General features: G+C 44.9%; 1 protein-coding gene across 1 annotated transcript in view; it reads right to left on the minus strand.

Moving 5' to 3' along the window:
* Positions 1 to 22,398, minus strand: part of LOC115332050 (arylsulfatase B) — an 83,247-nt gene extending 60,849 nt beyond the window's left edge. The window contains 2 exon segments of the mRNA XM_042292853.1: positions 1,231 to 1,390; positions 22,321 to 22,398. Of these exon segments, the coding sequence (XP_042148787.1) occupies positions 1,231 to 1,390; positions 22,321 to 22,398 (238 nt within the window).
* Positions 22,399 to 23,604: the final 1,206 nt, after the last annotated feature.

Below are 23,604 nucleotides of genomic sequence, written 5' to 3' on the forward strand. Positions count from 1 at the left end.
TTGGAGACAAATCGCCTGTTGAGGCACACACCCGAATTTATTTTTCGTTGTGGCGAATGAAAGTGATATCTAGATTTTGGATTTGGCTGGATTGTAAAAGGCTCATCATAGTCCTCAAATTGGATTTAAATTTGGATTTAACCTCGTGACTTAGCGCAACAATGTGTGGTAACGTGTTTTTAATAAGACGACGAAGTTATTTATGAAAATATGCGTATGCGCTTATATATTTTGCGTGACTATTGCTTTACCTATCGTCATTGCCATCATTTTGGAGTGACACAGTGGTTACCGTGTTGCACCAACCCTCTTGGAGTGGGTTTCGGCGGGTTGAAGCGCACTCGCTTGAAGAGCACTAAACTATCCCGTCCGACAGGGGTACAAGTTCTCTCAGCTTTGCAGAACTGTCAATCAGTCTGTCGGGAGGCCTCCGGAGTGTACGAAAAAGCACCGAAATTGGTTTTTGATTGTACAGAAAAAGTTGTTTACGCCTTTCCGCTATCCTGTGGTAAACAATACGTAGGTAAGACGGGCAGATGCCTGAATGATAGGTTAAGAGGACATTGTTACAATGTAAGCAGGGTAGTATCAAGACACTTGGGCATTCATTCTCGTAACTGTGGGTGTAATTCGGGATTTAAAAAAACAAAACAAAAAAAAAAAAACGCCGTTATTGGAAGAAGTGTCAGTGCCCTGACCAGAGAGATTATGGAGGCAGAGATGATACCGCGCTTGGTGTAAGAGTGTGTTAACGCCCCGTCGTTTCCTTTGTCGGCTAAAGAATTATATTTCCTTTCACGACGACAGCAAGCGCGATGATAGTGCGGGTTTTCAGAGCGGAGTTATAGGCTGTGTGTACTCCCTTTTGTTTGTTGGTCGTGTATATAGGCTGCGCCTTTACGATTAAAACTTCAGTTGTAAGTTCAGCGACTGTTTGTCTCCTTTCTTCCGCCCCGTCTGTTTCGCTGTACGTTTTAAATAATAATTTCTTACCAACCCGCCCAAGTTTCCATTCCGAACGCGGCGTGACTCTGCGCCAATTATGCATAATTTCAGGCTTTCCGCTTGAATTCAGTGGGAAAACGATTACCACGAAATTTGCTCTCTTGGTGCTTACTAACGAACGCATACAACCTAATGGTTGAGTCGCTCTGGAAATCTTGTCCGATTTAAAAATATTGAGCGACTCTCATGTTTTTGCGGTGCTTGCGGCAAAGCTAAGAAACCGACCTGTGTGAATTGGATACCGTCCGGTCATCAGTGCCGCCCGCGACGGGGTGCACATGGACTGCGTGTAATAGCGCCGCAGCCGTATGCCGCTCCAGGCCAACGCGTCGATGTTGGCCGTTCTGATCTGGGGACATCCGTTGTAGCTCACGTCGTTCCAGCCCTAGAGGAATAAAGCAGAAATATAAAGCGGTGCACATATGCCATCCTGACGCACGTGAAGCGCGGGAAATCGCACTTACATATAAAAGTAGAAATAATCCGGGACAGGAAGCACCCAAAGTACGACACATGTGTCACCGCCGCGGTATCACCGAGGCAAAGCGACGGCCTTCGGATTCGCGATTTTAAACCTCTTCCAAAGTTGTCCACAATTTGACGGTGGCTGATGAGGAAATTGAGACTTCGGTTTGATGCCAAAGGATCGCCAGGTGAATGAAATCATTCCTGAATTCTCCGCTGGAACGTGCCAGATGTTCTGTGTACATTTGCCACGTAAAACCGCCAAATGTGGCATAAAGTTCATCTTGACTTGCTGATGCCATAAGACTGTCCCCTCTATATTCGTGGTCACCACCATCGCTGCATAAATAGGGACCATGAAATGATTTATTCAACAGTTTCCTTCTTAGCTTTAATCCTCGACTGAAAAAAGAACTGAGAAATCGCATGGTTGTGATGTTCTTTCTAGCACACCATGGAACGTGTCGTTCGCAAGTGATGGTAAGTGCCATTACGCCACTTGTAGCGACCACTTAAGAAAAGAAAGGAGAATGTTCCTCGGGACAGCAGAGCATCCAGTGGGGTTGCGCGGAATTGGCTTCAGGGTTAGCCTCTGTCACCACCATGCAACAGTGTCTGACATGAAGGTTTCATAACATTTTAAGTTGTTAAAAAGCACATCAAGAGTATATAGAGGCCTTCTATGCTAATGCAGCCTTTACATAAAGCTAGTAGCACGTATGTTTTTATAACGTCCCAAAAAGCCTGCATAATAATAATAATATTAATAATAATAATATTGGAAAAAGAATGCGGAGATATTTTACTTCGCTTGCGCTGTACCAAAAATCATGACTTGCAAAGCAAAGGGGTGTAGCGCAAATATCAGCCAATCAAAATTATGCATCATGATCTGTCCATACAAAGAGAGTTTGGCAAGTGTGAAGTGAAAACGTAAACAGCGTGCTGCAGCTGAAAAATTTCCCGATGTTGTGGCCCTAGACCTGTGGGTAAATGACACACATGCAATCACGAGAGTAAGCTTGAATGCGATCCCGCACAACACTTATCGCATTGAATGAGGTGCCCGTTTTCTATGGAGAGCTCTCTTGCAAGCTCATTGAAGAAATGTTCGATTCAGACTGTATTATAACCCAGCGTAATGGTACGCAAGAGTATTTACCGAACCAACCGCTGAATTCGCATCGCTGAGCTTCTTGGTTGTCGGCTTTTTGTTTTCTCATCGCGCGAAGCCCACCCATCTTAAGCCTCGGGTGATCGATTATCGCCTTTGTAACGTCCAACAGAATGCGACTCACAGCGCAGAGATGCACGGCGATGTCTTCCTCACTGCAAAATATCCCTCCAACAACGCAGAGGCTGAAAGCACTTGCGGCTCGGCTGCAAGAACACGACGCCCCTCACGCCGCCGCCACAGCTTCCATGGCGACTTTCAGAGCCAACGAGCGTAGGGCTCTCTGATTACGTCCCTGGAAAACCTCGACCCAAACTTGTACAAAACGCAGCGATGGTCCCTGAAAGCCTGCTTTGCCTTGCCCCGTCCTCGAACGTCAACGTCGCCATCTTCACTAACGTTAGCAACTCCGGCTGCCTGACGACTACGAAGTTATCTCCAACGCCAAACTGAATCGTGACGAGATTTTTACGTCACCGCAAACTTTAATATTTTACCAGCATGCCTCGAACTCCATGGAACACCATAGGTAAAACTCAATCACAATGTCATATCACGTGCCCAAGAGGGCAGCCAATTGGTAACCGACTGAGTTAACTTCATCGTTGAGGTTGCAATCTATAGCATAGAAAAACTGGTAATTTTAATTGAGAGCACAGGAATTCCTTTTCTCTCCTCTTCCTCCGTGCACACTCATTAATTATGCTCTCTCGTACTCGCGCGTTGATAGCAGCGCCGCCTGGATTGCTCTAAGATACCAGGCAGCAATGACCCGATAAGTGATGACGTCACAACGTGCCGCTCCGCTCCAAAGGAACCGTTGCTAGGGCCTCGAGGTGAGGCTATAAATTGTCTGATAAGAAGGTAAATAACTTTTTGTAAGCACTGTGTATTCTCGATATCTAATCACGAATACGTTCTCTATCTTCTCAGTACCATAAAGCGATGACAAAACCCCGTAATAAAGTTTCACAGTCGGATTTTTTCTTGCTAGCAGACGACAGAATGGATTTGCGGGCTAAGCGGCTCTTTCTGAGGAAGTACGCGACCGCGTTGAGTGAAGTTGGTGAAGACCGACTAAACTTCTATTCTTGGGGTCAACTTTCTGCAGGATTTTAGAAGCGCAGAAAGCCCGTGCACAGCTGTGATCGACGCTCGAGGTGAGCGAGCACGCAAACGCCTTCCTGTGGAGCTTGTTTTCGCAATATTTGAAAAGGTGAAAACAATGTGAAGCCGAATCACGTACGACGACGACGTGAGGTGTATATAGGTCGAAGTGCAGGCCAGCACACGTTTCAAGGATTTCTGACACCACCTTTGCTTCAGTGCACATTTTTGTGATCAAACGAACTGTGTCGTAGCAGATATAAATTGTCGCACTTGAAAACGAATCGACAAGCGTAAAAAATAAAATAAGGTTTCAATCGGCGATGTTGTGCCTAGAAACAAAAGGAAGGATGAGCGTCAACGGCGGCAGTATCGAGTGATGATGCGTCGGCATAACAGCTGGCTGGGAGCTCGACAAAGCCGCGCTCGGCTTTTTATCTACTACACTTGGCATCTCGAACATTCGATCTAGAATGTTCGTTAGTGAGGTGAGACTGATTAGGCAAAATCATTCTCATTTTCTTATATTCTACACTCGGGGTAAGAATAAACTCGAACCTTCTAGAGGCACGGAGACGCGTTCCTTCTCAGTCATGCACGCTTGGGGTGTTATTTAAAACTCATGAATAAGTAGGATTTTTTGTCAGTATGATTATTACAAGGCAGGTACAAACACGTATCTATATTGTAAGCCCGAAAAACTAAGTTTGGGGTCTCGAACCTCTCATGTTGGGGTCAAAATAAATGCTCCTTTATTGCAACGCACGCCAACTGAAAAATCAAAAAGCGTGCCCGACGCTGCTTTGATATCATGTTCTAAGTATATGCTTTCCTCGCTGTATTTTTAGTGGTGATGTGATGAGTTTCGTCACACAGTATCCCGTATCGCACGGAAATACTATTTGGTTTGAGGGGCGAAGCTCTTTGGGGTCTAGCCTTGTCCGTCCGTCCGTCCGTCCGCCGGCGTCTGCGCTCACATAAAAAAGAAAAAAATGTTTGTGCAGTCGACAGGATTCGAGCCTGTGCGGGGAAATCCCAATGGATTTCTAGTCCATCGCCTCAACCACTTGGCCACGACTGCGGGACGAGTAGGGGGCTCTGAGATGTGGTAGGAACTCAAGAGCTGGGGTTTCTGTCATGGATCAAACGTTGCATGTAGCTGCTCAACGTCTCTACAGGAGAGGGCACTGCGGTCAAATGCGTATATAATCGCGTTAAACTTTGCATATATTGGCTCAACGTTTATAGACGAGAAGGCGCTGCGGTCAAATGCTCAAATGCGTATTTAACCACGTTCCATACCACACATTCTCTTTCTGTCAAGGACCGTTGACTTAAGCGGTGGAGATGCGTTTCCACGGCTTCTAACGGATCCAAGCGAATCCGCTAGAAGAACCACTGGCTCTGCATTTAACCGACCATAAAGCAGTAATATTGAAGTGGAAACGCAACCCGGAACTCAGCACTACCTAGGAGCAATAAAATCAGTATCATGAGCACCACGAGAGCTTCGCCCCAATCAACATTATCCACCACGTGGAGATGCGGTCATTTTTTATAAACCTTTACTAGTTTTTTTAGGCCTGCCGTGTTCCAAATAAATACAAAATCAAAATCGCATAATTGTGCAAGTGATTCAAACTGTTGCAGACGGCATACTCCAGTCATCCGGTGCGCGTTCATTATTAACTCGTCGTCCACAACAGGTGTTTCGAGCCGTCCCGAGCACTGGGTTGCTGGAGGAAATATTTCAGAAACAGCCGATGCTCGCCAAACTCCCGTCGTGCTAAACGTGAAATCTAAGCTTTTTTTTATCCATTATTTTTGGACGTTTGAATAGCACGTATAAGTTTTGACCGATTGTTCTTTCGGAGCGAAATCCAGTCCCATGTATTCATCCATAACAACGCCCCTAGCTACGGTTGGTTTGGAGCGGCGACGTCACACTTACGGGGTCAGTTCTCCAAAGAATGTCGTTACTTTTTCGTATATAGGCGCTTTAGAAAAACTGTACATTGATAACATCTACATGAAAAGTATATTTCGCTCTTTTCATTTCTTTTTTTTCCCTTTTTTCTTCTTTGTTCGCCGGTTAATCGAGTTGACATACTCGAATTGAGATGATTGCGTCGGTTTTCGCCGTAGCGCGGAGGTGATCAGTGTCCTTAATTCCATGGTCTCGTATAAAACATCTAGTTAGTGCTGAGTGTGGGCCCGAACGTTATGAATATAGAGCTGTGCTCCGGTAAGGAATGTCTGTGCCAATCCGGCCGTGTTATGTGCGAAATACTTCCGCTATGAGCCAAAGCGTGGCGCCACCGTCTTGTCGCACTGTCTTGACGCAGGTTCTATCGGCTCATGCTGCAATCAGCTGGCTGCAAAGCGATGATCACACGCTCAGGACCGCCCTGCATCGTTTCATTTGTCACTAGCTATAGTCGCCGAGAGATTAAATAGAGTATATTCACGTTTTAGCGTCGTCCCTACGAAGTCCAAACATTAGGGGGGGGGGGGGGGGGGGTATAAATGATATTGTGTCTTGCGTAGATAAGTGTGAGCTATTACTTTTCGCAGATAACATTAAGTCGTTCAAAAGCATTCGTACCCTTCAAGATTACGATATCTTACAAAATGACGTGTAAAACATTCTTCAATGATGTAAAAACAAATTGTTGATGAACCCCGCAAAAACAAAAGTGCTTTCCTTGTGCCGACGGCATGCTGTTGTTGACTTTACTTATTCCCTTAAGGGATCGCCAATAGAACGTGCACCTCTCGTAAAGGATCTTAGCGTGTGTGTTGACTGTGCTTTAATTTTTAAAAATCATATGTCTTTACTCGTCGAAAATGCCTATAAAATACTAGGAACAATTTCCCCCTAGACGCGTATTTTAAACAAACCCTTTCATTGATCTACCTTTTTAATTCCCCAGTGACGTCGCGACTCTAGTTTGCTTCTGTCTTACGGAACTCGATGTCTAAGACACGGGTTTTAACAATCGAAATAGTCCAAAAAAAGGTTATCTGAATTGTTTATGATGGACACTTTGAGAGGCGCTTTTCTTATAATTACGAACATATACTGCAACTGTTTTCACTTGCACTTCTGTCTACCAGGAGAATTGTTCGAGACTTCGTTGTACTGCACAAGATTGCTAATGGTGCATTTGATTTCCCGCAACTCATTGAAAGGGTAAAGTTTCATGTTCCTTCGCGTCTAACCAGACATTTTGTATGAGGCATACAAAATGTCTGGTTAGACGCGAAGGAACACGAAACTTTACCCTTTCAATGAGTTGCGGGAAATCAAATGCACCATTAGCAATCTTGTGCAGTACAACGAAGTCTCGAACAATTCTCCTGGTAGACAGAAGTGCAAGTGAAAACAGTTGCAGTATATGTTCGTAATTTCAGTCACTGCGCAAGATACCTCACATCTTTCTCGGATTCAGTCATTATATAACGCCACCGCTCCACTCACCAGATCATCGGCCAGTATGAAGACGATGTGGGGCCGTCGAAGGCCCGCACGCCTGGAGAGCGCAAGTATACCAGCCGCGGCAATAAGGACCAAGATAACCACCCCGACCGCCACGACGGCAAGGCAGCTGGAGAGCCCTTTCGCCTCGTCGTTCGGCTTGTCGGTCGTCGATGCAGGAACCGGCGGTTCGGGGAAGGTCCGACGTCTGAACATGGCTTGCGAAGTCGGTGGCCCAGGTTTGTTGTCTGTTGAAGCTTCAACCTTACAACGTGCGCGCGTACTGCCGGAAACTCTCCCGAGCCTCGTAACATTTGCTCCTATCTCTTTTTTTTTTTCTTTTTGACGACACTGTTTAGGTACACGTACACCAACCAGGCTTTAGGAAGAGACTCGGAGAGTAAAACGGAGCGATAATAAAACGTGAAAAAAAATTAATTGTTTTGCACATGTGGCAGAAGGTATCCCGTTGGCATTGATGACCGGATTAATCGAACGCGTGTGAACTGTTCTGAACCGTGTTGTATGTATAACATACGGGATATCATTTAGTCTAATTTAAGGCTAGTTCACACATTAGAAACGGTTGCCTTCGCATGCACCCGAAACGACCGTAACGACCAAAACACCGCAAGCACCTAGACTCGTTGATTGCTTGGCGAAGCTAGCATTTGCATCACTTGCCAAGTTGTATACGGCGAACACTCGTCCAGTTGACTCTGTCGTTACGGTCGTTTCGGTTGCATGCGAACGCAACCGACGCATATGTGTAAATCAACTTTACTCTCAAAAGGTGTTAAAAAGAAAAAAAAAAACTCTTTTATGTATTTATACGAAGCAGAAAAAAAGGGCTTATTAGGGCTTTCTTAAAGAGACACTGAAGTAAAAACAAAACATTTTGAAGTGACTAAGTGGGAAAGGCCCGTCATTACAGCATTCCGTCCCCTCCCCACACAAAAAGAAAAAAAAAAAGCGCTGTGACCTCCACCCAGATTGCGCCAAGCGCAGTATCATTGTGTGGTGCTTGTAGTGTAAGGACCTCTTGAGCTCTTAGTAAAATTGTTGCTGTGTGTGATAATATTTTGTTCGAGTTAACTTTATGCCTAAAAATAAATGATCGAAACTGAGTCATCGCTTTGATGTCAAACAATAACAACTATGGCTGTCGGCGTTCGAGGCAAACAGTCTTACGCTCCACGTAGCTTGTCGAGCACGTCTGTTTTCATTAGTTCGAGTAGTTTGGCGGAAACCGCAATGTTCATAGGAAGACCTCCTCAACCGAGGTAGTTTGCAGTAGACAACTGCCGTAAGTACGCTTCTTAGGCATCATCCAAACAAGACGCGGCATATGTTACCGACACAGCATTGACAGATGATGCTAAAGTTGTTATCCAGGCGTCCTTTTTCAATTTGGACATGAATCAAGCGAACAGCACGATTCCCCTTCTGGCGCCTCCTCAGCTTTGTGATGACGGTGCTTGGCCAAATTGACATCACGCGCGACCTGCCATTGGTGTGCTTATGCATATGTTCTGCCGCAGCCCGCGGCCGCCTTCGCCACGGGAGGAAGGCCGAAGAGGTTTGGCCTCTTCACCCTCTCCTTGGTAAAAGGCAACACATTAAAAATATACTTAGCGTACTGAAAGTGTACCTTTTGCACGGCAGCCTGCTGAAAGCATACCCTAAGTGTACAAACAGTGTACTTTTAGACAGTACGGAAAGTGCTCTTGGAAATTCAAAACTATTACGCGTACTATGACATACTTGAATATTATTGAATATTACGCGTACTTTGGCATACTTCAATTTTTATCAATGCACTGAAATTAAGTATCAAAGAATATTTATAGTGTAATTTCATAAGCATACTTTAAGTGGAGTGTACGGAATATGTATTCTAACGAACTACAGTAATTTACTTGAAAATTATTGACGGCACATATTTCCCGTCGAGAAACTGTGAATCCCGTGTTTTTGTTTTTTTGTTGCTAAGTGGATAGCGGGGAAAAAATATACCTGACAGAGGTGTCGTACTGCACTAAACATATCGAAGTTAGCTAAATACTTAAATGATTTTAACGCCTCTTCAAAATTACAGCCACTAAATGTGACTTATTTGCTATACACCATTTTTTCCCTCAAAATGCATTTACAAAAGAAATTTAATATGTATTTTAGGCGTTTCTTAACACGGATGAAGTACAATTGCATTTGTATCTTGTTTATGTTTTAGTCCTTTAGTTCGTTCACGGCTTGAATTTGCCTGTGTTGTTTTGAATTCTCTAGCAAGTACACAGTCTTTAAGTATTGAGTCAGTGCAAAAAAAGAATGATACGCACTTTATATAATAGAAACTTTCAGCGTCGCTTTTATTATGATTATGAATTTCTTTTTAAGACCGTTTTACTTAAGTCTTTGTCAAATAGAAGATTCGAGCGTGATCTGTTTTTTTTTTACACAGGGTGGTAAATGGTTGGACCGATGCTAATCAACTTTTGCATTCTGTCGATTTTCATGTTCCTTGTCGCGTTACCAGAAATTTACTTTCTTTCATACTCCATTCATGTCTAAACTCTCACCGCTGTCCCGAATGCAAATTTCAGTTAATACAATCGCATCGTCTCGCTTGGACATTTTCACAGATCTCCTAGTTTTTTGCCGGAACTTCGCAACTCTAGTTGAAAGTTGAAACTCTATTACATTTTGTGTGAAGTGTGCGACCTATTTGTAGTCATGCTAATCTGTACATTTTAAGCTGTGCGTGTGCTGTGTTTCTTCTTTTTGTCTTGTGTGCGCCATTGTGAAGACCCGGGTGGTTGTTTTTGGGCACATTAAATAAAGAAATTATTATTATTATCAGGAGGCGGTGCCTACGAATATTTATTTGTAAACGCCTGTTTTTCGTACTGTGTTCTTTCGAAAAACACGCACTAAAATAAATCTGACAAACAAATTTACAAAACAGATGTATCGTTAGTTCCGACTTCTTTTTTCATTTTGTTCTGTAGGCTGCCAACCTTGTGACATAAGTGGCGCTAGTGCTCCTGCATTTATGATTGCATTGTCATGCTCATAAAATGAGTAGACGTTCAAGTCATGGCTCGGTGACTTCCTTCTACTCCCGCCTTCGGCCACGACACTACAATAACTTAAATTCGCCCTCATCTTATAGCAACTGGACGTAACCTTTAAAGGGGCCCTGCAATCATTTTTAAGCGTCTACCTTTTGTGGTTTCCACGCCTCTTGGGGTTCGGGCAAGCCAGCGGGCAGGGAGAGAGTAATTAAATATCAGAGCGCCATATTTTAACCGGACGACGCGGAAACCTCCTCCACCTACGGGGGCGACCCCCGGCGCCGGAAGCGCGCGAATTGTGACGTCATTGGTCCTCGGCTTACTACTGGTCAGAGCCGCTAAAAGCTTTTTCTTTTTTTTAATCGAAATCCAAAATATAAGTGGCGCGAACCGTTTCAATTATTGATAAAAGTAGTTTTTGTTCACTATTTTAGATCGGAAAAGAAACAAATGCAGTTTAGAAAGTACGGAAACAAGAAATGACCCGTCGACATACCCGCCACCAAGCGGTGCAAAAGGCGGCACATACCAGAAAGGTGTAGTGGGATCAGGCACCAACAGGCAGCGAGCGTAGAAACGTCCCGCACGTATGCGGCGGCGCTGCGTTCGTATGTATTGGAGGATCCGATCGGGGGTTCGAGTGTTCCCAAGGCTTTCGGCGAGCAGCTTTGGCTTGCGTTTTGTCCTTATGGCGGTATGGCAGCGCGAAGTGGCTCCCGTTCTGAACTGATCTTTACCCCGTGTTTGCCGTCGTTTGTGGTCAATGAAGTGCCATGCCGATTTAGTGTTTAATTGCGCGGCGATTAAAGCATTGGCGCCTTGATATTAAGTATAAACGGCATGCAAGCAATTCGGCGAGCAACGAGACACGCGACGGTGACCCGCTTCGCTGTCGCTCGGGCAGTTGCGCGACGAGGCACACCGCATGGAAGCGACGGGAGCAAGCGACCAAGACGGTGAGCGACGTTTTCTAGAAACCCAAAAAACCGAGCGATGCAACAGGCGACAGTGAGAAATCTTCGTCGCTGACTCTCGTCGTTGTCGCCGTCGCTCGTCTCGTCGCACGCTAAATCGCTTACATGCGGGTCGGCTTTACAGAAACGAGCGCACACATGCAGCGAGAAGCACGACTGCGATAGCCTCACTGCGTCAGTTGAAATTTGCATATGTCGCAATGGTGTTGACTGCCCTTTATAAGCGAAAAAAACGTTAGAATGGCATGAACTTACATCGTCTCTCAAGCCATAATCTCGTATCGTCGATTCATTCGCTCTCCGATTCCATTTCATAAATAAGAAAATATAAGAGCGATGTTGAAATATAGATATCGAATGATTAAATGAAAGCCCGAAATATCGAAAAGACCTAAAGAAAAGACACGATTTCAACGCCGGGCGTAAAAGAGCGCGAAAACAAAACTCCGGTAGTGGCCGGTGCAGCACACAACGCGGAGGAACGGCGAGAAACTGAAGGACGGCTATGGCGGCAGGGTCACGTGCACCAAGATGGCGGCGCCCATGAAATGTTGCCTGAAAGGGTCTATAGCGCGAAGGGCTGGGCGTGCTGTATGTGCCTTACAAGCTGTGTATTGCACAAAAAGATATATGACCCTGGTCTGGCAACATGAAGAGCTCGGTCCTTTTTCTCCGCCCTTTGTGCCCTGGCTTCGCGCATTGGATAATGGAACATCTGCTGCACCGCTAACGATCGGACTAAGGAATGTTAGTTCCCATCATTGCAAAATTAAGAAAATACAATATGTAACCAAGCACGAGTGTTCTCGGTCGAAATTAATTTACCCGCTGCATTTGGACACAAAAATAAGCAGTATAGTCTTTTCAGTGAAGCCGACCTGCGGAAATTGCGTTTGGTGGTTCTGAGACTGTGGGAGCGATTTCGATCACTTCTAAAAAAGATACAGCAAAAAAAAAAAAAAAAAAGCGGGGGGGGGGGGGGGATCATATCGAGCCATTTGAAAGTTCATAAGACCAGCAGCAATAATAAAAAAATTGAACGAAATAAAAAATGTCCTTTTTCGATTAAGTGGGTTCAAAATATCGGTTAATCTCATCTCCGACGATATTTAAAATTGTATATAAAAAATTCCCTGAAAACAAAATAAACTAAACTTATGCCCGTCAATAGCCCATGTATAGGACTTCACCCGCATAGTATTTGGTAAGCGACAAATATTATAACTCATGAGTTACAAGGCTCTGAAGATGTCGCCGGATTGTCAAAGAGGCGATGTTTGGCATTTTTTAACTGAATAAACATAAACACAAAAGTATTTTTTTTTAAACTAAAAAAACAGTTGAAACAACATACAAGAGCATAAACAATTACAGCGGCTTTTGTATGCTTTCCGTATTCATACCAGCGTACAGAACTGCGTAGGAAAATCACGGAGTAAAAAACAGATTTTCACCCTGCTCCACTCAATATTTTATTGTGAAACGAAATATCTTTTTAAACAATTTTGAAAAGCGGTTTTGCTCTTACCAGAAATGGGGCAATTATATATACTTTTTAAACAAAAATCGAAAAACCCACTTTGACAAGCGTGTTCGATTTCAAATGAAACCACCCGGCTGTATTGTAGTTTATAACGTCAATTGAAAATACCCTGAAATAAAGAATCGTACGCGTCCGTATTCTCATGTTTTCGTGTAATATATTTATGATGGGATTAGTAGTAGGTTGCCGAAAACAAAATTTTTGGGAACATTTTTTTAAATATGGAAGATACTTAAAACTATTTGGTAGTATGCAAATAAAATCACTCCGTAAGAAAAAAAAAACACGAATGTTAAAATACGACAGGTGCAAACATTTCAATCGTTAGCTTTGCACTGCAAAAAGTTTACATTTATGTCTAAGAAAAAATACGGATAAGTGGCACTGATTTCTTCCAAAGCCGTTGCTAACCACTGAAACTAAAAAAAAAAAAAAAAAAAAAAGCTTAATGCGTAAACGCTAAAATTAAACGAACAAAAAGTTCCGTTTTGCGGACGTAGTGCTACCCCTTGAACTCCCCTCTTGTTATTTTTTTTTAGATCTACGCGGTATATAAAATGCACTGACATCCATTTAAAGTAACCAAAATATTTTAATTGTTTCCCAAGGTTGCAATTTTATTGAGGTTTAATCACAACTCATTAAAGTTAAAATATTTTTGGGTCTGTTAAAAACATAAATGAATGAGAAATTTTGCTCACAAAGAAAACATCCGTAGGAAATATATCATGTCCTATAATGTTCGGTTTCTCCATCAAATATAATGCCGACCCTTACGATCATTATATAAACATGGTGAAATAATATAAATGAAATCTTAACCCAAGGACGATATTACCAAACGTAGAAGATAGGTCTACGAAGCCGAGCAGTGAAACTGTGGAAAAATGATAAATATCGTATTAGACACCATCAGCAGAAACGCTACATTTACGGAACTAAGGAGCATGTCTACAATCGCAAAAAACCGGGAACGGGTTTCGTCCTGACCTCGTGGCAACCTTAGGGCCACCATCGTTAAAATTCGCAAATTGTGCAAATACTTCATTATTGACGTACCTGAGAAAGCACCGGTCCAGGCAGAAAAGGCCCCGAGGTTGTCGAAGGGAAAAGCTGAAAAGCTTGTCAACTCCTGTCGACGGAACCAATAATAGAGATCAATATTGAACCTCTTCCAGTACGAACGACGCCTAAAAGTACGAATCTGGAAGACAACCGACGCGGGGCATCTCGAGGCTTGTGACTTTTTTTGTTGTTGCGGTTGTTGTTCGTTTCTGAGCGCGCAGCTGCCTCAAGGTTAGCAAAAAGCTTTATCTCCTTTTACGAGGTGTTGCGTAAAGAACGAGCGAAAGAAGTGTACCAAGACGCTAAACGCTGAAGTAGAAGGAAGAATCCACTGTTGGACTCGACAAAGGTATTTAAGGTACATTACAAACTACCCACTTCATAAACAATTGAAGCTACTACTAAAGTTATTTCCCAGCAAAACATCTTGAGTAAATAAAGTATGCATTTTTAGAAAAACTTTGAAATTATTTTCAAAACTGCTTCCGGATTGCGTAATCGGTATCTACCATAGAGGCACCAGACTTTTTTTTTTTTTTTTCTGCAAGCAACGGAAGCAAGCAAAACGAACTCATAGCAATATTCTATGGAGTCTCAGTTGAAGAACTAGCGTCACTCGTGAATGTTGCTTGATGTCGCAATGTTATTTTTAAGAGAAATGAGCAAAAAAAAAAGTTGCCTTATACCTATACAGTTGCATTCGTAAAAATCAGATATGTTTGTGGTTTTAAACGTACTTTGGGCGAATCGTTTAACTAAGCGCCATAGTCATTATATTCGGAGCTCAAATGAAAGAAATTTAGGGTACTAAAAAGATTGAGGTAATAAATAACACAAGTGCGCGAGGGGCTACGGAGGAGAGTAGTGTTGTATGATACACGATGGAACCAGAAGTAAACAAATTCTTGTCACGTACAGAGAGGTAAACAAATTCAGCGCACGTACTCGGCACGTGCCTTGGTTCCATCCTGTATCATCCTCCCGCGTGACCATGACGTCACGTTCCCACGCCCATTGCCCCGCCCATGGTCCTCGGACCCCAAATTTCGGGACCTGTCAGTCATTCGGTAGAGTGACATGATGATGACGTCAGAGAACGGGTGGCCCCTTCCACCGGCCCGTCCTCGGACGCGAAATTTCGGGACCCGTCAATCATTTGGGAGAGGGTGGATCACATGATGATGACGTCAGAGGTCGGGACGACACTCGGCACTTGGCTCCATCCCGTATCATCTTCCCACATGACCGTGACGTAACATTTCCCATAGCCCCCCCCCATGGCCCATTACCTCGGCCTCGAATTTCGGGACCTGCCATTCTCATAAGTGTTCCTAGAGTATAGAGGTTTTTTGCGCGACACAAGGGACAATTACAAGCGAGTAGACACGGACAAGCGCAAACTTTCAACTACTTTATTCGTGCGCAATCGACCACGAACATCCAGAAAGAGCATGCGCAGCACGCTACACAGACGAAAAAAAAAAAAAAACCCTCTATACTGCATCATGAACCAACTAGGCCAACAACAAGTTTTAATTGTTCCTAGAGGGCGCGAATTCAGTTGAGTTATTCGCCAGAGGGTGACGTCACATGATGATGACATCATATCGCGGGTCGGTCACATGACGACGAAGGACATGTGATATTTGAATCGCTGCGCGGTAAAAGCATTTTATTCGCTAAAAAAGGTTCTGCGGCGCTGGGAATCGACCTCAGCACCTTGTGCATGGGAGTCCGACACCCTACCGCCTGAGGTACAAGCACATTTTTTTTTTATTGCCGGTTTGGACATGTACAATACAAAAGGATCACACTGTTAAATTCACTTCAGGAAGATCACTTATGCGCGGTTGTAAAATTTAAAATTCTTTCAAGGTCTCAAGTACGTCTAGAATTGACACCCAATCAGGCGCACAAACCAAGGTGCCATATACAGATTTTAGTCTGCAGACAGATTCTATGAAATACATCCGTACGGGTCGGGCATGAACGTCGGCATGCCTCACTGCCGTTCTACTTCTCCATATGGCATGCATGCCCAGGAGCATGACTAGATCGACAGGGATTTCAACTTGTTTCTCCACAGGAAGAAACTTAATGCCGTATGGGGTTAAAGGCAAGTCTTTCTTAATAGTTCGCTGGAGGACGTCCCAAAAAAGGGAAGCGTCCCAGCAGTCGAGAAAAACATGTTCGATAGTTTCAGGTTTTTTGCGCAAGAAACAATCAACGCCCCACGGTACGTAAATTTTTTTTCCTCAAGCCAAGTTTTGACAGGGAGTGTATTGGAGTGTAACTGGAAAAAAAATGTCTTAATAGAAGGCTCAATGGTCATCTTTTTAACTCTAGATAACACATTACGCTCTGGGCCTGCATGAAACATGGAGCGATACATCGGTTCAGGAAAACCACTTTCAATAAGGTCACAAGTTAAGCGCTTGCGTGTCACCGTCGACAAGTATTGAAGAAAAAAAAACGCACAGACAAAAAACGACACGCTTCGACCATTTCTCGAAGAAAACTGCTGAGTTTCCTCTGCTCGGGTCTACATGAAGAAACAACAAAGAAAGGGATTTCATCTGCAAGTGTCATTTAAATTCCTGTCCGAAGAAAAGGGTTGCTTTGTTCTCTAAGAAACAGAAAACGGGATACAGTCTGCCTAACGAACACGTGAGAGATAACGATAGTCCTCCCACGCGACGAAACAAATTGTTCGCGACGCATTCTCTCCCATCCCGATCTCCAAATGAAAACGGCAAAAACACGATGTAATTTCTGAATATTCACTCTAGCACACGCCAGCACTTGAAGCACATACCAAAATTTAGCGATTAGAAAAATATTACAAACGGTAGCTCGCGTAAAAATGGACATATCCCATCCTCTCCATTTGCCAACTTCCTCGCGCGTTTTCTGCACTACTGATGACCAGTATATGTTCGATCTCTTATAATGTTGTAGAGGAACGCCTCAGTACTTTGGAGGTGTCGACGTGAAATTTATGTTTTCAAAAACGTCGGGTTTGGTGGCCCATGTTCCATGCCATAAGCCGCTGCACGTTTGCCAATTGACAGCTGAACCCGTAAGCTCGCAGCAGGCCTTCACCTCACATACTGCTGCTGTGATGCTATCCTTATCTTTACAAAAAAAATAGCGACATCATCGGCATAGGACTGGAGTTTGACCTCTATATTTTGTAACGAAAACCCATTAATATTCGTATTATTTATTATAGTTCGACAAAAGGGCTCTAAATAAATACTGAACAACAAAGGCGATAGCGGGCAACCCTGTTTAACTGATGAATCCACTGAAATTCTCGGTGTTGCTTTCCCGTTAATTATAATCTGTGTGGTACATCCCGTATATGCCATTTGTACAAATTTTCTTATGACTTTTCCCACTCGTACATGATCTAAAACCTTATATAGGACGGTACGTTGCACTCGGTCAGACGCTTTCTCAAGATCAACCTGGAGGATGGCAACCTGATCCAAGTTGAGCATCGCACAACTCTAATACACTTCTCGCAATGTGCACGTTCGTTAAAATAGATCTACCTCGGATACTGCAGGTCTGGAGATCCCCTACTATGTCGCAAAAAACATTCTGTAGTCGTCGGGTGAGAACTTTCATTAATATTTTATAGTCGACGTTGCCTAAAGCAATGGGTCTTTAGTTCTTAACATTTCTTAATTGGTCTGCATCATCTACTTTAGGAATAAGGACAGTATGGGTATTTAGAAAGGAAGGCGGTAACTTTTCTGCCTCATTCGACTCGGTTATTACGTCGTGCAGACGCGCAGCAATATCGTGTTTAAATTTTTTGTAAAATGCCGCAGTTAATCCGTCAGGACCCGGAGCTTTTTTTGTTGCCAGTTCTTCAATAGCCTTCTCAATCTCTGCGACGCTGATCGGTTCTTCTAATTTTTCTGTTATCTCTTCTTCGAGACGGGGCTTTACTACTAGGTATTTCTCAAATTGCGCATCGCTGCCGTGCTCCTGTCGCTGGAAGAGATTACTATAGTATTCAATAAATGCTTTTTCTATATTCTCCGGTTGACCACTTGGTAAGCCTTCGTATTCTATTTGGGCTACGTTTTTTTTTCCCTTTACATGCTTAGCTTGGGCATTTAATGCCCGTTTGGTGGGCTGCTCCCCTAGAATGTATTTAGCGGCTCGGGCCCGCACGATGGCTCGTTTATACTTTTCCACCTCTAAGTCCGCAATTTTGCTTTTTACTGTCTTAATCTCTTCTGAAAGCATGCCTGGGTTTTCATTTTCGAGTCTGCATAGCCGGTGAAGGTCATCAAGGAGCAACTTTTCTTCGGTCTTTTTCCAGTAAGCAAGCGTGCTAGACCGTTCTATTGCACTAAATATAACTTCGCGATTAAACCATTCCCACTTTTCACAGGCGCTCGCCCCCCCCCCTACATGGTGCATTTTACTTAATAATTTATCTACTGTCTCAGTAAAAACTTCATCCTTAAGAAGGTTATTATTCATTTTCCACTGGTCCCAACGAAACTGGGTTTTTTCTTTGAAACTACCAACAATAAATGAAACGAGTGCATGATCAGAGAAAAAAACCGGCAGTACATTATAGTCTTCGTATCTGGTTAAAAGTTCAATTGACACGTAAGCTCTATCAAGACGGGCATGACTCGAGGACTGATAATGTGTGTACCATAAACAATCGTTGGTTCTTTGGTACAGAGCGCGACACTGTTAGCGCGAACAAGCGATCTTCGGTTTTTCCAATTTTTCTTTTTGAAACCTAGGGATGTCATCCAAGTTAATATTGCTACGGGAAGAGCTCATTTAGTTTTATAATGTAAGTGAGAACATTTTGTGCTCACTAATACTATTTTGAAGTAAAATACGAAAAGGCGTCAATGTCGTGTTCGCGCTAACAGTGTCGCGATGTGTACGTCGCGACATCCTCCAAACTGTATTCCGTAATCATCTCGTTTAAAATAATTGCACTACTGTCGCTTTGTCGTGTAACTTTGGATCCGTCCCGTGTGCCACAAACGCAGTTAAAATCACGTAACAAGACAACTTTACGTTGAGAATCTAAATATTGGTCAGTGCTCTGAAAAAACACTTTCCTTTCGTTAATGTCGTTTGGGGCGTATACATTTATGATACTATATTCAACATTAGAAATACTACAGTCGCAAATGACGAGTCGACAAACATTGTCGACTATTACTGACTGGGCTTGTGCGTTCAAAGATTTTCGTAAAAACAGCACACAACCCCCGGACATACCATTTGCCCGCGGCACACACACTTCGAAAGAGTGCAAGAAAGAAGCCAGTAAGCATGCGGTCTCTTCGTCACTTCCAACTTTGGTCTCCTGAATTGCGAGGACATTTATACCTTTGTCGATTAGGAGCCTCTTTACCTGATATTGCTTGCGACGCGAAGCAAAGCCTCGAACGTTAAGTGTCGACAATTTCAGGTTTCCGACATAAATAGACGCCCTCGCATGTCTGGGGCTCACCTTGTCTAGAGAACCGCACCAAGTACCGGCTCATAACCGCATCAGCCGGTCGGCTTGTCCGGTTTTCTGGGTTCGGAAACACAAATTGGTGCGGGCGAGGCTTTCTCCGCCTCGTGGTCACCGTCTTCACAGGCAGCTCCTCCGGGTTCGAGTCATAGCCAACCTTAACAGCGTCCGAGTCTGAATCAGAATCGAGTTCGCGTGGTCGTTTCGTGGCCAAGGCCCCAGTGTCAGCCATATCCACGTCGACGCTTAGCTGCGCCTCAGAAGACACCGTTGGCTCGACGGTTCTCATCCTCTTCCTCCTCCTTCCCCGGCGCAGCGTTGCATGGTGTTTGGTCGAGGCTCGTCTCGGCCACGGCAACTGGCGTGACTTCCGTCATCTTCGGCAACTCTGCAGGCGCTAGTCGGTCGATGTCATGCTTAGCTGTCTCCTCATTGTCTTTGGCAGCGCTGGTGGCACTCGGGGCGACTTCCTCCGCATCTGTCTCGTCCATGACGTGCTCGGCGTTTGTCTCGCCGTTTCGGGCAGCTGCTGCCGCTGCATAAGTCCTCACACATTGGTCAGCGTCATGGCCGAAACGGTGGCACGACTCACACTTGGGCACGCGGCAGTCACGGCGGATGTGGCCGGTCCGCTGGCAGCGCAGGCAGAGCGGCGCCCTGCCCGGCGCTACGGCGAGCGCCAGCCCTCCGGCGATGCGCAATTGATGCGGCAGGTCGTCCAGTGTAAGTCCAGGCTTGAGCCGAATGACAGCCGTTCGCGTCATCGACGCGCAGTTCGCAATGCCTTGCACTCGCCACCTCTCGGTGCCCACCTCGATTACAGTGCCGTACAATGCCAACGCCGCCTTCACCTCGTCATCAGGAACAAGGTACAGCATCAAGTGAAGCTTGAGGCGGATGTCTCGGTTTCTCGGGTCGATGACGAGGCATCGCCGCCCCTTGACGACGAGGTAGCCGGCGGCAAGGGCCTTCCGCTTTCCCTCGGGTGACTTGAAAGTCACAGCCTAGACGTGATTCATCTGGTATGCTCCCAAAGCGGTGACTTCGGGGAGAATTTCCAGACGCTGCAGGGTGTCCCGGAAGTCCTCGGCCTGGGTACGTGCGGCCACGAACGTCAGCATGCAAAAATACGGTGTTTAACACCGCAGAGCCAGTCGGCAGGGGTGGCAGAATAGTCGGGTAGTCGGTAGACGCTGCGTCTTCCCTGGCACCGCGGCCCGGCCAGGCCGCAAAAACCGCTCCGCTGGAGCTCATGATTCCACGTTTGCACGCGCTGGTGTTCGAAATTGGAATGAGCTACGAGCACATTGCTTCTTCGACGTCTCAACTCGTCCTAGTATTTCGTACGTCGAGCGCACAATTCAGATCTCGTGTTAGAGATGTCGCGACGCTTGGATTTTGTAATGGGATTGGCGAGTCATTCCCCGGAGGGCGTTACGGGGGAAATGTGATGACCGAAGAGTCCAGGATTGTTGAGTCATCTGCCAGGGAAAAATGCACTGTCACGATGACGCCACAGATATGGGATCCGGACATTTCGGTGCAGAACGTTTCGGTGTAGGACTTTTCGGTGCGGACTTTTCGGTGCACGGACGTTTCGGTGCACAGACTTTTCGGTGCACGGACTTTTCGGTGCACGGACGTTTCGGTGCACAGACTTTTCGGTGCACGGTCTTTTCGGTACACTGACCTTTCGGTGTAGGAAGCAAGCATAACATCAGGCCACACCCAAGATTTTAACTTGAAACATCGTTGATTCACAAAACACGTGCAATCAAAAATTTAGACGGATACGTTAGGAGCAACGCCTTTCAGAAATCGAAGAGCACGGTTGCGGTCCTACTCTCTAGCGAGTGTCTGCAGGCGCTGGGAAACCTTCACATATTTTGTTGCCGGCTTAAATCGCTGACCCATCTCAAGTTGCGTGAGCCGGTGAAGCTGCTTGCAGTCCTCTTTTTGTAGAGCTTCCAGGAACCTCCAAAGGGACGGGTGAGAGCACTGCACATGAGCCTGGAAGCCCCTGTGCCATGCTTCCACCGAGTTGATGGTCTTGGAGTCGCACTGGAGCACGGTGTCATGGTGATTCCAGAGTTCCACAGGAAACCGTGCGACACGCCTTCCCCCCGCCGTTGGCCGTCCTATGAAGGTATCTGTAAAGTAATCCATCACTGGTTGCAGATCTGAGTGTACGCTGGACGCCAGTTCGGTAAAGATATCCTCCACATCACTCCGGGGTACCATGGAAAGAGCAGGTATTATGCGTGCCTCCAAGTTGATTTGAGGATCACAGGCATATAGTTCTTGATGTCCTTCAGATTGAACCTTGCGATAAACGCGCTACGATAGATGAAAGAAGCACCCACGCACGCACGCACGTCGGATGTTGGCAAGATCGTCTTGAAAGCGTTAATGGCTACAAGTTCCTGGTCCACTATTATGGTGCTTGGCTCGCAGACCCGTCCACACTCGCCAATAAGGGCGCTCAGAGCTCGCGTGTACGTAGGACAGTTTTTACGGGTTAGCAGCATATAAGCCGCGGGCAGAACAGATCCGCTAACCTCACAATGTAGGCTGTAGACTTGAAAAAAAACAGTTCTGGTGCAACCTTGAACAAAGACGGCTCGAGATTTCTTGTATTCGACTCCGGTGTGCAAGATCAGGACCGCTTTCTTATTTTCTGCAGTCCGCAGATGATTGAAGTTCTTCAAACATCCAAGAAATGGTTTGCCAACGTAACATCCAAGAAATGGTTTGCCGACCTACCGTCGGCAAACCATTTCTTGGATGTTTGAAGAACTTCAATCATCTGCTGACTGCAGTAAATAAGAAAGCGGTCCTGATTTGCACACCGGAGTCGAATAAAAGAAACCTCGAGCCGTCTTTCTTCGACGCGTAGTTAGCTGGAATGGCAACCTCTTCTAACCTCAAGGGTAGGGGCATGGGTCTTTGCTCCTTTGCACGAACTCTCCTGCACGTAAAAAAGTTGGGATATCGTTGGCATCACGGTTCAAAACAGTGACACATGTGAATAAGAAATGCGCGCAATGTACGATTTTAAACACTACGACGGGCTACGCCCTAAACACCTCTAGACTGTGAAATAAAAATAGCAAACGACTAGGAAAGTAAGAGGGGAATAGACTGCTCATATTCGTGAACTGTAGCGCGCGCATTGTTACTTATTCTATTTTTATACGAAGCGCCATGCACTTAAGCGCCCTTTCCTGTTCCCCTCTTATTTTCCTAGTCGTTTGCACTCTTTTTTATTTGACAGTCTAGATGTTTAACCGACTAGCCCGTCAGAGGTACGCGTTTAAACACCGTTTTTAACTGAAAAAATAACGAAAGTATGGTAAGTATTTTCCCACTGCCATTTGCTATACCTCTTCTAAACTTTCTCCTCCCAAAATATAATATTAAGGTCTATATTTGCAAACTGGGTAGCAATTATAGTAGCCTAAATGCTTACCTCAATGTTCTCTTGATGGTATCTTGAGGTGGCAGGTAGCTACACGCTTCCGGCGCCATCTCGGTGATGAAGCGCCCGACAATGGCTTGGTTGCATTCTTCCGTTGTTTTGGCTCTCTCCTTCATCGAGGAGTAAGCCAACTTGGCTTCTTGTTCCATTTGGCAGGTGGCATGAGTATGTTCGTTGATGATTTGCACGACTTCCCCATCAATGGTATGTGCTCTTGCCTTGCATTCGAGCTTCCTGCTGCATTTCCAATATGTCTGCGAGGAATAAAAGGTGAATTAAATCGAAGTCGTTTAGAGCGTGACCCTTAAGGACCGTCCACACTGCCCCATTTTCTTACGTTAAGTTACGTTACGAAATATTACGTTGAAGTCACCGGGGCTTCTGTGCTTCATATTAAGTGAGGCTACTAGTTCAAGCAGAAAGCATGACACGCGACATTTGAGGCAGGAATGTTTCGGTCGTAACGTAACTTAACGTAAAAAAATGGGCAGTGTGAATCAGCCTTTAGTTTGGTATTAAAGGGAAGCTGAAACACTTCCTAAGAGAAAAAAAAAAAAAGGAGTCAGATGTGAAGTTTGTCGTATTTTTATCCCTTGAATCTAAATATCAGGTTCGTTTGTTTCCGAAGATGTAACTCAACGCGAGAAAACACGAAAAACCGCCGACCAGTCGCGACGTCATACTAGGATCTTTTGGCAGCCAAGCGCGTGTCGCTCGTGTGGGCAGCGT

This window comes from Ixodes scapularis, unplaced genomic scaffold (genome assembly GCF_016920785.2).
Source record: "Ixodes scapularis isolate PalLabHiFi unplaced genomic scaffold, ASM1692078v2 PGA_scaffold3__209_contigs__length_174095766, whole genome shotgun sequence".
Taxonomy (NCBI): domain Eukaryota; kingdom Metazoa; phylum Arthropoda; class Arachnida; order Ixodida; family Ixodidae; genus Ixodes; species Ixodes scapularis.